Source organism: Sorex araneus, chromosome 1 (assembly GCF_027595985.1).
Source record: "Sorex araneus isolate mSorAra2 chromosome 1, mSorAra2.pri, whole genome shotgun sequence".
NCBI lineage: Eukaryota > Metazoa > Chordata > Mammalia > Eulipotyphla > Soricidae > Sorex > Sorex araneus.
This window is the reverse complement of record NC_073302.1, coordinates 233,776,060-233,789,884: the sequence shown is the minus strand read 5'-3', so window position 1 is coordinate 233,789,884 and position 13,825 is coordinate 233,776,060. Positions and strand designations below refer to the sequence as shown.

Sequence of the window (13,825 nt, the reverse complement as noted above, 5' to 3'; positions counted from 1 at the left end):
GGCTCCTCCTGTGGTGCTCAGCCCTGGCTGCTCCCGGGAAGGCAAAGGGCTACCCTCTGTGCTAGCGCTCTGGTTCTGCTGTATACTTTTTTTTTTATTCACTTTTTTTAAAATAAATTTATTTATTTTTAATTAATGAATCACCATGAGGGTACAGTTACGGATTTATACACATCTGTGCTTATGCTTCCCCCATACAAAGTTCGGGAACCCATCCCTTCACCAGTGCCCATATTCCACCACCAGTAAACTCAGCATCCCTCCCATCCTCCCCAATCCCATCTCCCCCCCACCCCACCCTGTCACTGTGGCAAGGCATTCCCTTCTGTTCTCTCCCTCTAATTAGCTATCGTGGTTTGCAATAAAGGTGTTGAGTGGCCACTGTGCTCAGTCTCTAGCCCTCATTCAGCCCGCAACTCCCTTCTCCCACATGGCCTTCGACTACATTATAGTTGGTGATCCCTTCTCTGAGTTGCCCTTTCCCCAGAATGTGAGGCCAGCCTCCTAGCCATGGAGTCAACCTCCTGGTAGTTGTTTCTACAATTCTTGGGTGTTAGTCTCCCACTCTGTTATTCTATATGTCATAGATGAGTGCAATCTTTCTATGTCTGTCTCTCTCTTTCTGACTCATTTCACTTAGCATGAAACTTTTCATGCCGATCCACTTAAATAAAAAATTTGTGACCTCCTTTTTTCTAACAGCTGCATAGTATTCCATTGTATAGATGTACCAAAGTTTCCTCAACCAGTCATCCGTTCTAGGGCATTCGGGTTTTTTCCAGATTCTGGCTATTGTAAACAGTGCTGCGATGAACATACATGTGCAGATGCCATTTCGATTATACTTTTTTGCCTCTCTGGGATATATTCCCAGCAGTGGTATTGCTGGGTCAAATGGGAGCTCAATTTCTAATTTTTTGAGAATCGTCCATATTGTTTTCCAGAAGGGCTGAACCAGTGGGCATTCCCACCAGCAGTGTAGAAGGGTCCCTTTCTCGCCACATCCTCTCCAACAGCGGTTGCTTTTGTTCTTTCGGCTGTGCGCTAGTCTCTGTGGTGTGAGGTGGTATCTTGTGGTTGTTTTGATCTGCATCTCTCTGATGATTAGTGATGTAGAGCACTTTTTCATGTGCCTTTTGGCCATTCGTATTTCTTCTTTGGTAAAGTTTCTGTTCATTTCTTCGCCCCATTTTTTGATGGGGTTGGATGTTTTCTTCTTGTAGAGTTCAACCAGTGCTTTATATACCATTGATATCAACCCCTTATCTGATGGGTATTGTGTAAATATCCTTTCCCATTCTGTAGATAGTCTTTGGGTTTTGGTCACTGTATCTTTTGCGGTGCAAAAGCTTTTTAGTTTAATGTAGTCCCATTTGTTGATCTCTGTTTTTACTAGATTGCTTAGTTCCGTGTCACCTTTGAAGATACCTTTATCTTCAATATCGTGGAGGGTTTTGCCGACCTTGTCTTCAATGTACCTTATGGTTTGTGGTCGAATGTTGAGGTCTTTAATCCATTTTGATCTGACTTTTGTGCATGGTGTCAGGTCAAGGTCTACGCCCATTTTTTTGCATGTGGTTGTCCAGTTGTGCCTCTGCTGTATACTTTTAATGTGACTTTTTTTTCTTACACATTTTAAAACAGTTTTTTTTAATAACTTTTTCCTTTGTAGTTTTCATTTATTTGAATTGCTCATATAAGGTAATTTGATTTGCAAATTAATATAAATGAGGTTGTTTTTGTTTCAGCTTTTCATTTCACTATTTTAAAAAAATTTGTATTAGGAAGTTAAGTTTTCTGTCCCAGGTAGATCTGTAGGTTGCATCGTTACATTGGCAATCATTTGTTATCTTTTGGAAGAAAACTGGTTGGTGTGGTCTCACTTTTCGTCTCAGTCTCATCAAGTTATAGTTATAGGAAATTCAAAAGCACTGTCAAAACTAAGTAAATACCGGGTTACATTTGGTGTTTTATTTCTCATAAAATAACAGTTGTTTAAAATATTGAGAAAATATATAGGAATAATAAGTAGCAGTCACTAGAAATGTCAACGTGTTCTTTAAACCAGATGTTACTTCCATGTACATACTCATTTTTCTTACACTTGGTTTGATTTTTCCTTTTAGGAATGGCAGAATTCTATTCAGAAAAATGCAGGACTTGCATTTATTGAACTCATCAATGAAGGAAGGTAATTAATTTTACAATTTTTAATCAGTGTACATTTTATTCCTTTGGGTAACTAACTGTTCTTTCCTGCCATCTGTTCCAAAGATGTGTCTGAAAATATAGTTAAGTAATTTCCATATAGGTAGTTAAATTTTAAAGGAAAAATAAGTTATACATGTTAAATATTTTGGGGGGGAATAGAAAACAATATGAAATACAAGTTTAAACTTAAGGGCTTTTTTTGTGTGTGTGATTGGAGCCTCATCTTACAGAGTAGGAAAGTGGTTTTATACAGATCAAATGAACCCAGTCTGCAGCCCCATCTGCCACTCCATCTGTTTTTAGAGCCATACTCAGTGTTTACTTCCTCAGCATATATCAGCTCATGTGAAAGAGTTTGATCTGACAATGTCATGCTCTCTGGTATCCAGCTGAAAATGTCAAGGATGTTAAATATAGGAATCTAGCAGTCTGGTAAGGAAATTGCATGTATCATTGTTAAAATGATGCTGTAAGTAGAATTATGTGAGAGCACATTACTGTATTTATCACTCTCTGACAGTTGTTCACTATGATATTTCTTTATTTTCTTGGCAAAGAATAGATTAAGATAGATGTAATGCTCAACATTTTGATATGTAGAGTTTCTGTGAGCCAGAGGCCTGCATCCTTAACAACCTGGGTTTCTTGTCTGCCATAGACTCTTTGAAAAATAGAATTTATCTATTTATCTATTTCAGTTTATCTATTTCTTACTTGAAATAGATAAATTTATCTATGTCTTATTTGAAATCTGATTTAATGAAGTTGGTAAAAAATAATGCTCATTGTATATAAGTTTATTAAGGAAGGTGTCATGAAAAATATGGTATAAGATGTTCCTTGAAGTCAGAGAGATAAAGTTTTTTCCTTTGCACACAATCTACCAGGGTTTTATTCCCAGAACCTCATATGGTCCCTGGAGACCACCTGAGCACCCCTGGGTATTTCACACAAACATATATGTGTGTGTATGTGTATATATATGTATATATATATAACCTATTTAAATAGTTATATACATTGTTACATAGAATTGCAAAGTAGATATGCTATATAATATTTTATTAACATAAATGCTTCCTAATATTAATTTTTATCAATATTCTGAGAAATACCCTGTTTTATAAAAAATTATCAGAATAGAGCTAAAAAGAGAACAAAGATTAAGGTACCTAGCATGTGGCCAAGTCACTGATTTGAATCTTGGCACCACATAATCCTGGTGTGAATTTTGGCACCATATAAACCCTGAGCACCACAAGACATGACCTTGCAGCACAGAACCTGGAGAAGCAGGAGAGGCCAATTCCTTGGACATGGTGTGGTTCCAAAACCAAAGAAAAAATTCATATACCTATTTTGTAACAATCACCTTATTGTCATTCTGAAAATTGTAAGACCTTTTGCAGGAAATAAAAGGCTTTATAAAAAACATAAAATTGTGAATCAAAATAACATGACCTGTTTTAAAACATTTTTGACTTAAGAGTTTATAAGGAAGACAAAGATGTGGCAAAGCTGCAGGTGCTTTCCTGCCTTACATAAGACTCTAGTTTTATTCTCAGCACCACAAAGAAAGAAGAATCCCATAAGAATTGATAATAATAATTACTCATGTTTAGGTCATTAAATAAGTACTTCCCAGACTACTCATATTTGTAATAGTTTTATACTCAAATATCTAAATTTACATATTGTTAATATCATTAATTTATTTATTGAAAAGTAAAGAAATGTCTTACTAAAGAGTTTAGACTAAACATAGAATGCTAGAGATCATTTTGGATTATATTTATTGTTTTAAATAAAGAGGAAGGAAATATGCTAATATTAGAAGTTTGCTTTTGTTACTGTATTTTTCACTGTAGAGTTAGAGTTTGTTTTCTTTTTTTATATTTTATCTTTCTGCTAAAGCACCGTGATGTACGAAGTTATTCATAGTTGAGTTTTAGACATAACGATATTGTAGCACCAATCCCACTACCAGTGCCAACTCTATCAGTGTTCCAGGTTCCCTTCCATATTCCGCCACCCCCTCCAGCCTGCCTTCTTAACATGCATAATATGAGACTAACAACCAAGGTCAATAGAGACAAAGGCCAGGAAGATTGCTCCATGGTTGGAAACCTGCCTCATGAGCTGGGGGAGAAGGCAGCTGCAAAAGAGAAGGGATCACTAAGAAAATGATGGTTGGAGTGATTGCTCAGGATGGGGAGATGTGTGCTGAAAGTAAATAAAGGACCAAACATGATGGCCTCCCAGTATCTGTATTGCAAACCATGATGCCCAAAAATAGAGAGTAAGAAGGAAATGATCTGCTGTAGAGACAGGAAGAGGGATTGGGTGGGGTGGGGGGGAGTAATGGGGGACATTGGTGATGTAAACTGTGCACTGGTGGAGGGATGGGTGGATGGTCTATCATTGTATGGCTAAAACTCAAACATGAGAGATTTATAACTGTGTCTCATGGTGATTTAAGTTTTTGTAAAAAAGAAAAAAAGCACCTTACTAAATAGGGTTGCTAAAGCTTGGTTCTCTTGATTTCAGTGATGTTGACTCTGTGATTTAGATATTTGACTCTGTCATTCCTTAACGTCACCTTTGTACCTAAACCTTAATCCCCTCACCTGGCCCCCATTGCTTCTCATCTTCTTCTTCTCATACTTCTCTCCATTCTTTCTTTCCTCTCCTCCCTTATACACTGGGAGTAAGGTTGATGTAGGAGTCCTCCTTTTAAAGCATTATGTTCCCTCATCCAGTTATTCGGAATACCACATATAAGTGATATCGTTCTGAGTTTAACCTTTTTGTTTGGGCTTACTTCATTTAACATGTAATACTACACAGCTGTAAGGAATGATGAATCTGCTTGCTGCAACATGAACGAAACTGGAGTTTGTTTTCTTTGAGTAAAGACGTTTTAGGCGAACATGTTTCTGTACTTTGGAGAGAAAACAAATAAGATGAACAAAGAAATTAATAAAAATTTACTGTATATATATCACAATAAATTTTTACTAATTTCTGTGTTTGTCTAATTTATATAAATAAATATATATACACATATGTAGACAGTAATAAAAACTGGGCACTTGATTTTATGGTTCATATTATAGGTGATAGAATTATTAGAATATTCAAAAAGTACATCCAAGCAAAACTAATACAATGGAACAAAAATTCTCCTGTCAACAAATAGCACTGGAATAACTTAACATTTAGTAGCAGAAAATAAATTAAGAAAGAGTAGAAAGTTAGATTTTGTTTTTTGATCTGATCACTCTGCCTTTGGCAACTTTTTGCTGCTTACAAAAAACACTTGACCTTCAATTCTAAACAAACATAGGTCCAGAGTAGAAAACAACAGTATAGGCAAACAGTTGGCTGGATAAAAGGCATCATAGCCATACTTGCATGACAAAAGAGATTTTAAATTGAAAAATTCAGTGAGACAGGGATGGATTTTATATATTCATTAAGGGATCAATACTACAAGAGGATGCAATACTTATTAACTAAATATACCAAATAAATAAGCATCAAAATATATTAAACAACTGTTAACAGGCCTAATGAGATACCTTGAAGACAACGCAAGAATAGTTGAAGACTTTTATCTCTCACCACTAACCAGGTCAGCTAGAGAGAAAATCAGTAGCAAAACTGTATCACTGTCATCCCGTTGTTCATTGATTTACTTGAGTGGGTGCCAGTAACGTCTTCATTCATCCCAGCCCTGAGATTTTAGCAGCCGGTATAACTCATCTTTCCCAGCGATTGAAGGCTCTTTCAGGGTCAGGGGAATGAGACCTCTTATTGTTACTATATTTGGCATATCGAATATGCCACGGGGAGCTTGCCAGACTGCTGTGTGGGTGAGATACTCTCGGTAGCTTGCCCGGCTCTCCAATATATATAGATAAGATATCTATATATATATATATATATATATATATATATATATATATTTCCCTGTATGATTTTATGTAAAATGGGTAGGGAGTGTCTTATGATGTGTCCAGGAATATGTTCGCTCATGCTTGAGGCTCTGCTCGAGCGCATGGAAAGTGGCCTGGAGCATGGCAGCAGTTGGGTAGTGGCAGTCGGCTGCCGAGGCTGGGTCCCTTGGGGTGGGAAAGGCTCTCACCCCCTCTCCTCTGGGGCACCCCGAGTGGAAACAGCCTGGCACAGAGTCTGGTGGCATGGTTGTAGGAGCCTCATTTTATGCTCCCTTCCAGGAGAAGCAGCTGTGAAATCTGGTGGAGGGTGGCTGATGAGGTTATCTGGCACCAGCAGGAATGACTTATTGGTGTGACCCCCGGGCTGCTGGAGACTGGGGGAAGCAGGCAGAGTATCTCTGCTCCTGGGTCTCATTGAGCCCAAAGTCCAAGATCACAAAGTTTTGAATTACCTGGGTTCCATGGGACTTTACTCATGCTTGAGGCTCAGCCCAAGCGTGTAGAAAATGGCCTGGAACATGGCAGTGGTTGGGTAGTGGAGTTTGGCTGGTAGGTAGGGCTCTCACCTGCCCCCCCCTCTGGGGTGCCTCAAGTGGAAACAGCCTGGCTTGGAGTCTGGTGGCATGGTTTTGGGAGCTTCATTTTATTCTCCCTCCCAGGAGAAGCAGCTGTAGCAGTTATAGCAGAACAATAACCTTAAGTGAAAAGTTGCAATATCTGATCTTAATAGACATTTATATGTCCCTTTTTCCAAAAGGCCACATATGTAGAAGCAAATTAGGAGATTCATATGAAAACTTCTCACTGCCCACTTGGCAGATACTAATTTACAAGGGGAAAAATGACAGAACACCAAAAAATATTTATTAAAACTTCATGAATCCATATAGAAAATTACAATGGATTCCTTTATATTGATAGTTTTAAATAATGTGAATAGCCAGAATCAACTACCCAAACTTAGTTCACTTTATAAAAAATGACTCAACTCTGCTGTTTATAAGAAACCTACAAATTTCAGTCATAAAACTTATGCTTTAAAACAAAATATGTTCAAAGTAAAATTATGGGAAAAAATACAGACATATGACAACCTGAAAATGGAAGAGACAGCCATACCTATACAAAACAGAATCCGGGTCAGGGATGGGCATTAAATAATAAGAGATCAGTATGCCAGAGCTAGAGTGATAGCACAGCAGATAGGACATTTGCCTTGCATGTGGCCGACCCGGGTTCGTTCCTCCTTCCTTCTCACAGAGCCCAGCAAGCTACCCGTGGCGTATTCGATACGACAAAAACAGTAACAACAAGTCTCACAATGGAGACGTTACTGGTGCCTACTGGAGCAAATTGATGAGCAACAGGACAACAAATCGATAAACAATACACGAAGAAGATTTAACTATCATTAACATATATGTACAAAATGAAGCGATATCAATATACATAAAGCAAATACGACAGGACTAAAGAGAAACATTGACAGCAACACAATAGCAGTAGAATATTTTAATACTCCACTTTCACTGAACATTGAACAGATCAATCAGAAAGAAAATAAACAACAACCTTAAGGAGTTTAAAGTTGTTTAAAGATGTTTGTTTAAAGTTGTTTAAAAAATGTTTCAGTGATCTTCCCTATCCCAAACCCAAATCCCCTTCTTGTTACTGTTTTTGGCATATTGAATACCCCACGGGCTGGAGCGATAGCACAGCAGGTAGGGAGTTCCCCTTGCATGCAGCCGACCCGGGTTCGATTCCTTCGCCCCTCTCAGAGAGCCTGGCAAGCTACCTGGAATATCTCGCCTGCACAGCAGAGCCTGGCAAGCTATCTGTGGCATATTCGATATGCCAAGAACAGAAACGAGTCTCACACTGGAGATGTTACCGGTGTCTGCTCGAGCAAATCGATGAGCAACGGGATGACATTGACAGTGACAATAGAAGAAAGGAAATAAAAATTCTAGCAGTAATAAGTGAGGTCAAAAATTTTTGTAAAAAAATTTTAAACAGAGGTCTGTGCATCCCTCTGCATGCCCCCTCTCTATCCAGCCCTTTGCCCCTCAATGCCAGCCACTGGGACCAGCCCTAAGGGTACCTGCCCTGACTTCCGCTGAGAGTGCCGCCCAACTAGCCTCTGCTCTTCTCAACAGGTCTATGGGCCCGGGGACTAGCGTCCGGACCACCTGGGGGTTTGTCTTCCACTGTAGGGTGTGGTCTCCTAAAAGTAGGTGTGGCCTTCTGTGGCCTGAGTTATAGCTCTCATTCCCAGCACTCTGGACTCACATCCCAACCTTTATCACCTAATTCTGTGGAAAATGACCTGGTCACCTCAAACACAATACAACAGTAATCCACTGGCCTACTCTAATTCCAACAAAAGACCAGTGTACGCAAGAAGCTATACAAGCCCAATATAAAAGAACACCTCCTTCAATGCTTCACTAGATGCCTATCATAAGTCATAGAATAATGTCTGAAGGGAAGGAATTATTCTAGAAGGGGAGAAGGGTGACCACCCACAATAAGAGGGAACAGTGCTAGTGAAATTGAAGGTTTTACCTCTATACAACCACAAAAGCATGGAGAAACAGCGCAAATCTCCACTACGAAGAGAGGACAAAGAAAAGAGTCCCAAATCTTCAACAAGGGTTACCCACAAATAAAGAATTCTCCGATAAAGAATTTCGAGGTGAAATGCTGAGGATGTTCAAGGAACTCAAAGAATCAATGGAGCAGACATCCAGAAAATTAATGGAAGAAATGAAAGAAACAGTGGAATGGATAGCCAAGAAAATACAAGAAGAAATGAGAGCAAAAATAAGAAAGCTACAAAACAAATGGTCACAAATAAAGGATTCAGTAGGTGAAATTAAAAACTCAGTGGGTGCCCTCAACAGCAGAATGACTACAGCTGAAGACAGAATCAGTGAGCTTGAAGATGAGCAATAGAAATCATACAGGAAACAACAATGGGAAAAGACCTCAAAATAGCTCTCAGGCAATTAAGAGACCTAGAGGATGACTCCAAGAGAAACAATATTAGAATCATTGGAATATCAGAAGAACAGTGAGGCAACCCCAATGAAAAGGCCACTGTTAAATCATTGCTGTAAAGTTCCCAGAGTTCGAGAATGCAGGCATCCGGATCCAAGGAGCCAGAAGGATGCCAGCTAAAAGAAACCTTAATAAAAACACTCCAAGGCATATCATAGTCAGGATGATGGATGCCGTGGATAGAGACACAATACTGCAAGCAGAAAGGTCAAAGAAGGAAATCACATATAAAGGAGCACCTCTTAGATTTACAGCAGACCTATTTGAGGAAACTCTCCAGGCCCGAAGACAATGGTGGGATGTAATGAAAAAACTCAATGAAATGAATGCCTCATCAAGAATACTTTACCCAGATAAACTCTCACTCAAACTCGATGGAACAATATACCATTTTATAGAAAATAGCTCAGGATCTTCATAGACTGAAAACCAAACCTAAAAGAAGGACTAAATGCGCTCTTGTAAGACAAGAAGGAAAACACCCATAAGCATAGCAAACCCTTACAGAAAGATGGCAAAAAACCCATGACAATAATCTCAGTGTCAATGGTCTAAATGCACAATTGAGACACAGAGTGGCAAAACGGATCCAGATACAGAAACAAACATTCTGCTGCCTACAAGAAACACATCTGAACAATCAGAGCAAACACAGACTCAAAGTTAAAGGCTGGGAAACAATCCTGCAGGCAAATGACTTCCTCAAAAAAGCTGGGGTGGCTGTACTAGTATCCGACAACATAGATTTCAGCTGAAAAAGATTAGAAATGACAGTGAAGGCCATTTTCTGTTTACCAAGGGATATGTACAACAGGAAGAAATCACACTCTTAAATGTATACGCACCTAATGAGGGACCAGCTAAATACTTAAAACAACTGCTAACAGATTTTAAGGAGGGCATTACTAGCAATAAAATAGTAGTTGGAGACTTCAGCATCACCTTGTCACCTCTGGATAGATCAACAAGAACAAGAACAAAACTCAGAAAGGAAACACTGGCTCTGAAGGAAGAAATAGAAGAGAGAGGGCTAACAGACCTATACTGGGTTTTATACCCCAAAAAGAAAGAATACACATTCTTTTCCAGTGCATATGGAACATTTTCTACAGTAGACCACATGGTGGGTCACAAAACATATTTCAATAGAATCAGGAAGATAGAAATTATATCAACTATCTTTTCAGACCATGATGCGCTGAAGATAGAAGCTAATCACACACAGATGTGGAGAACCAGATCAAACACCTGGAAATTAAACAACTCAGTGTTGAACAACGAGTGTGTCAGGAGGGAAATCAAGGAAGAAATCAAAAGATACCTGGATACAAATGGAATGAAGACATGGACTACCAGAAACTATGGAATGTAGCTAAAGCTGTGGTAAGAGGAAAATTTATACCTTTGCAATATTCCTCAGGAAGGAAGAAAGAGCCTACATAGATAACTTGACTTCACAGCTCAAGGTCTTAGAAAAAGACCAACAAAAGGAACTCAAACCTGGCCAAAGGAAAGACATAATAAAACTTAGAGCAGAAATTAACGACATAGAAACCCCCAAAACAATCTGAAAGGTCAATGAAACCAAGAGCTGGTTCTTTGAGAAAATAAACAAGATTGATAAATCACTAGCAAGACTCATAAAGAGAGAGAGAACCCTAATAAACCAAATCAGAAATGAAAAAGGGGACATCACAACAGAAGCCAGTGAAATTCAAAAGATCATCAGATACTACTTTGAGAATATATATACCACGAAACAAGGGAACCTAGAAGAAATGGATAAATTTCTGGATTCGTATAATCTCCCAAGACTGAACCAAGAAGACTTAGAACACCTGAATAGATCCATTAATATTAAGGAAATTGAAACTGTAATCAAAAGTCTTCCCAAAAACAAAAGCCCAGCCCCCGAAGAAATCCAAAACATAAAAAAAGCTCTTCATCACTAATCATCAGGGAGATACAGATCAAAACAACTATGAGATACCACCTCACACCTCAGAGACTGGCACACATCCAAAAGAACAAAAGCAACTGCTGTTGGCATGGATGTGTGAAGAAAAGGACTCTCCTACGCTGTTGGTGGGAATGCTGACTGGTTCAGCCCTTTTGGAAAACAGTATGGACACTTCTCAACAAATTAGAAATTGAGCTCCCATTTTGCCCAGCAATACCACTCCTGGGAATATATCCCGGAGAAGCAAAAAAGTATAGTCGAAATGACTCTGATGGCACTAAAATAGACACAGACCCTATTCTAAAAGTACTTAAGATTGCGGTGAGGACAGTGGACTTAGATGAAGCAATTACTTATGCAATAAATACGACAAAGGACAAGCAGAAATGCTTTGGGAGCAGAGAGTTGAGATAAATGCATTTTACTTATTTTATTTTTAATTAGTGAATCACCTGAGGTACAGTTAATTTTCGTGTTTGCATTTCAGTCTAACGATGAGTACCCATCCCTCCGCCAGTGCCTATTCTCCACCACCAATGATCCCAGGTACCCTCCCACCACCCCCATCCTATTCCTCTCCACCTCACCCTGCCTCTGTGTCAGGGCATTGAGATGAATGCATTTTAAAAGAGTGATTTAAATAGATTATTGGGGATCAGAGCCAGATGGCCTTAAGAGTGAATGTAAAATGAGTCCACCCACACATAGCAATGAGACTTCTGACCAAAAAAAGTTAAGGGGGGTTGCAGGAGGGGGATAAGGCTTTTAGTTTTATTGGTTAAAGACAGGAGGTACATATTCACACACAGACACAGATACACACACACACACACACACACCCCTCCCTAAGTGGTGTTTTTTTTAAAACACTATGGGGAATAAAAGCCAACTATGATAGGATATGGATAGAGGAACTTTTTCTGCTCTGCTGAGAAAATAGACTTTGAGAGGGTAAAATGAAGCTTCAGGGATGGGCTTTAATGGAAGGATAACTGGAAAGAGATGCGGTAGTCCAGTTTGTGTCAGGGTGCCGAGGGGTTCTTTGATCAGGTATCCCCCATTTTTCTCTGCAAAGTGGCAGGCAGAACCACTTGCAGAGAATGAAGGAAGTTTGGGGAGCTGGATGTGCTATTGGAGGATATTGAAAATGAATAGTGAAGAGAAACAGGGAAGGAAAAAATGCTAAGAAATCTAGGGGACTTGCCACAATATTTGGGGAACCTGATTGAAGGCATCACTCGCTACCTTTCCCTTCAGCATTGTGCAGTACTAAAATGGCCATTTGCTTAAGACACACTCTGTTTGGGTGACATTTTCCTTTTCTCCTGGTTTATGCTTATTATACGTTAGTGTAGTACTTATTAATTAGTAGGGAATTTAATTCCCTTAATGCCTGTATAGTATAGGGTATATTTATATGACATGTATCAAATGTAAGTGCCAGTCCTCTTACAGACCAGAAGCAAGTATCTGTCTCCCTCATTGTCTCAGTCTGTGGAGTTGGGTGACATCTTCCTTGCCTCACTAGAGCCAATACAATAATACCTATTTAAAACTGGAAGATCTTTTTGTTACTACATATCTCTGTGATTTCACTGACTCTGTCCTCCAGTTGGGTTTATTTCTCTTCAGTTTAGGTAGTTCTTTCATAAAGTTTGAATTGGAATGTTTAGTTTAAAATATGTTTAGGTAGTTGAGATGTCTTTATTGTAAAGGAACACCATACTCTGCTTGCCTGACCTTTACTTTCTGCAGCCTGCTGTTAGCATGGAGAAGATACTTTACATTTGCTTTTGTTCCATTTACATGCACGGGTATCATTTTAAATTTTATTTTCTAGTTTAAAAAAAAATCAATACTTGGTTGTTAGAATATCAGCCTTTAATTTGTCCTTGTGGATAGGAAGATAAAAATCTTTAAGTGGAAATTGTTATAAATGTTTATCCTGCTTAACAGGAATATAATTCATCAATCATAGCTGGAAAAAGCAATTGTGCAGTTGACTACAATTAACAGGACAAAAACAGTTGATGAATGTGCAGCTGAATTAAAGTACTCCCTAGGACAGGCTGAAATTATAACTGGATCATTTAAAGGAATCTAACAAAGGATCTTTATAATTAAAACAAAGCAAGGTTAATGGGATGTAAAATTGCCTATAATATCTTGGCAATAATAATTGGATTTTAAATTATTAAAATATGAATTGAACTATAAAGCAAATAATAATGACTTGGATTATGGAACTTGAGTGATATTTTGAAATAAATTAATCATTTACTAAAATAAACCTTTATCTCTCTGAAAGCATAGAGAAGATAATTAGTGAATACCCATACAAGACATGATAAGTTTGTGTTTAGCACTGAATTTAACCAAACATTCACAAGATTTCACAAGATTTTCAATTTTGTTCTTTAAAGTAAGGAAAATATATAGCTTTCCTATCTTAGTTTTTTTTCCTGAGAAAGAAACATAGAATATCCAAATAACATGTTCAAATGGCTTATTTAATTTAAAAAGACTTTTAACAATAAGCCTTAAATAAAAAGGCTTTTATTTAATTTAAAAAGGCTTTTTAGGGGCTGGAGTGATAGCACAGTGAGTAGGGTGTTTGCCTTGCATGTGACTGACC

General features: G+C 38.3%; 1 protein-coding gene across 5 annotated transcripts in view; it reads left to right on the top strand.

Annotated features, from left to right (window-relative positions):
* NBEA (neurobeachin) overlaps nt 1–13,825 on the top strand; it is a 625,086-nt gene that overhangs the window by 305,219 nt on the left and 306,042 nt on the right. For all 5 annotated transcript variants that reach the window (XM_055142057.1, XM_055142054.1, XM_055142047.1 and 2 more), the window contains one exon: nt 2,127–2,191. In XM_055142057.1, coding sequence (XP_054998032.1) covers nt 2,127–2,191 — 65 coding nt within the window. The remainder of the gene's footprint in view (nt 1–2,126; nt 2,192–13,825) is intronic.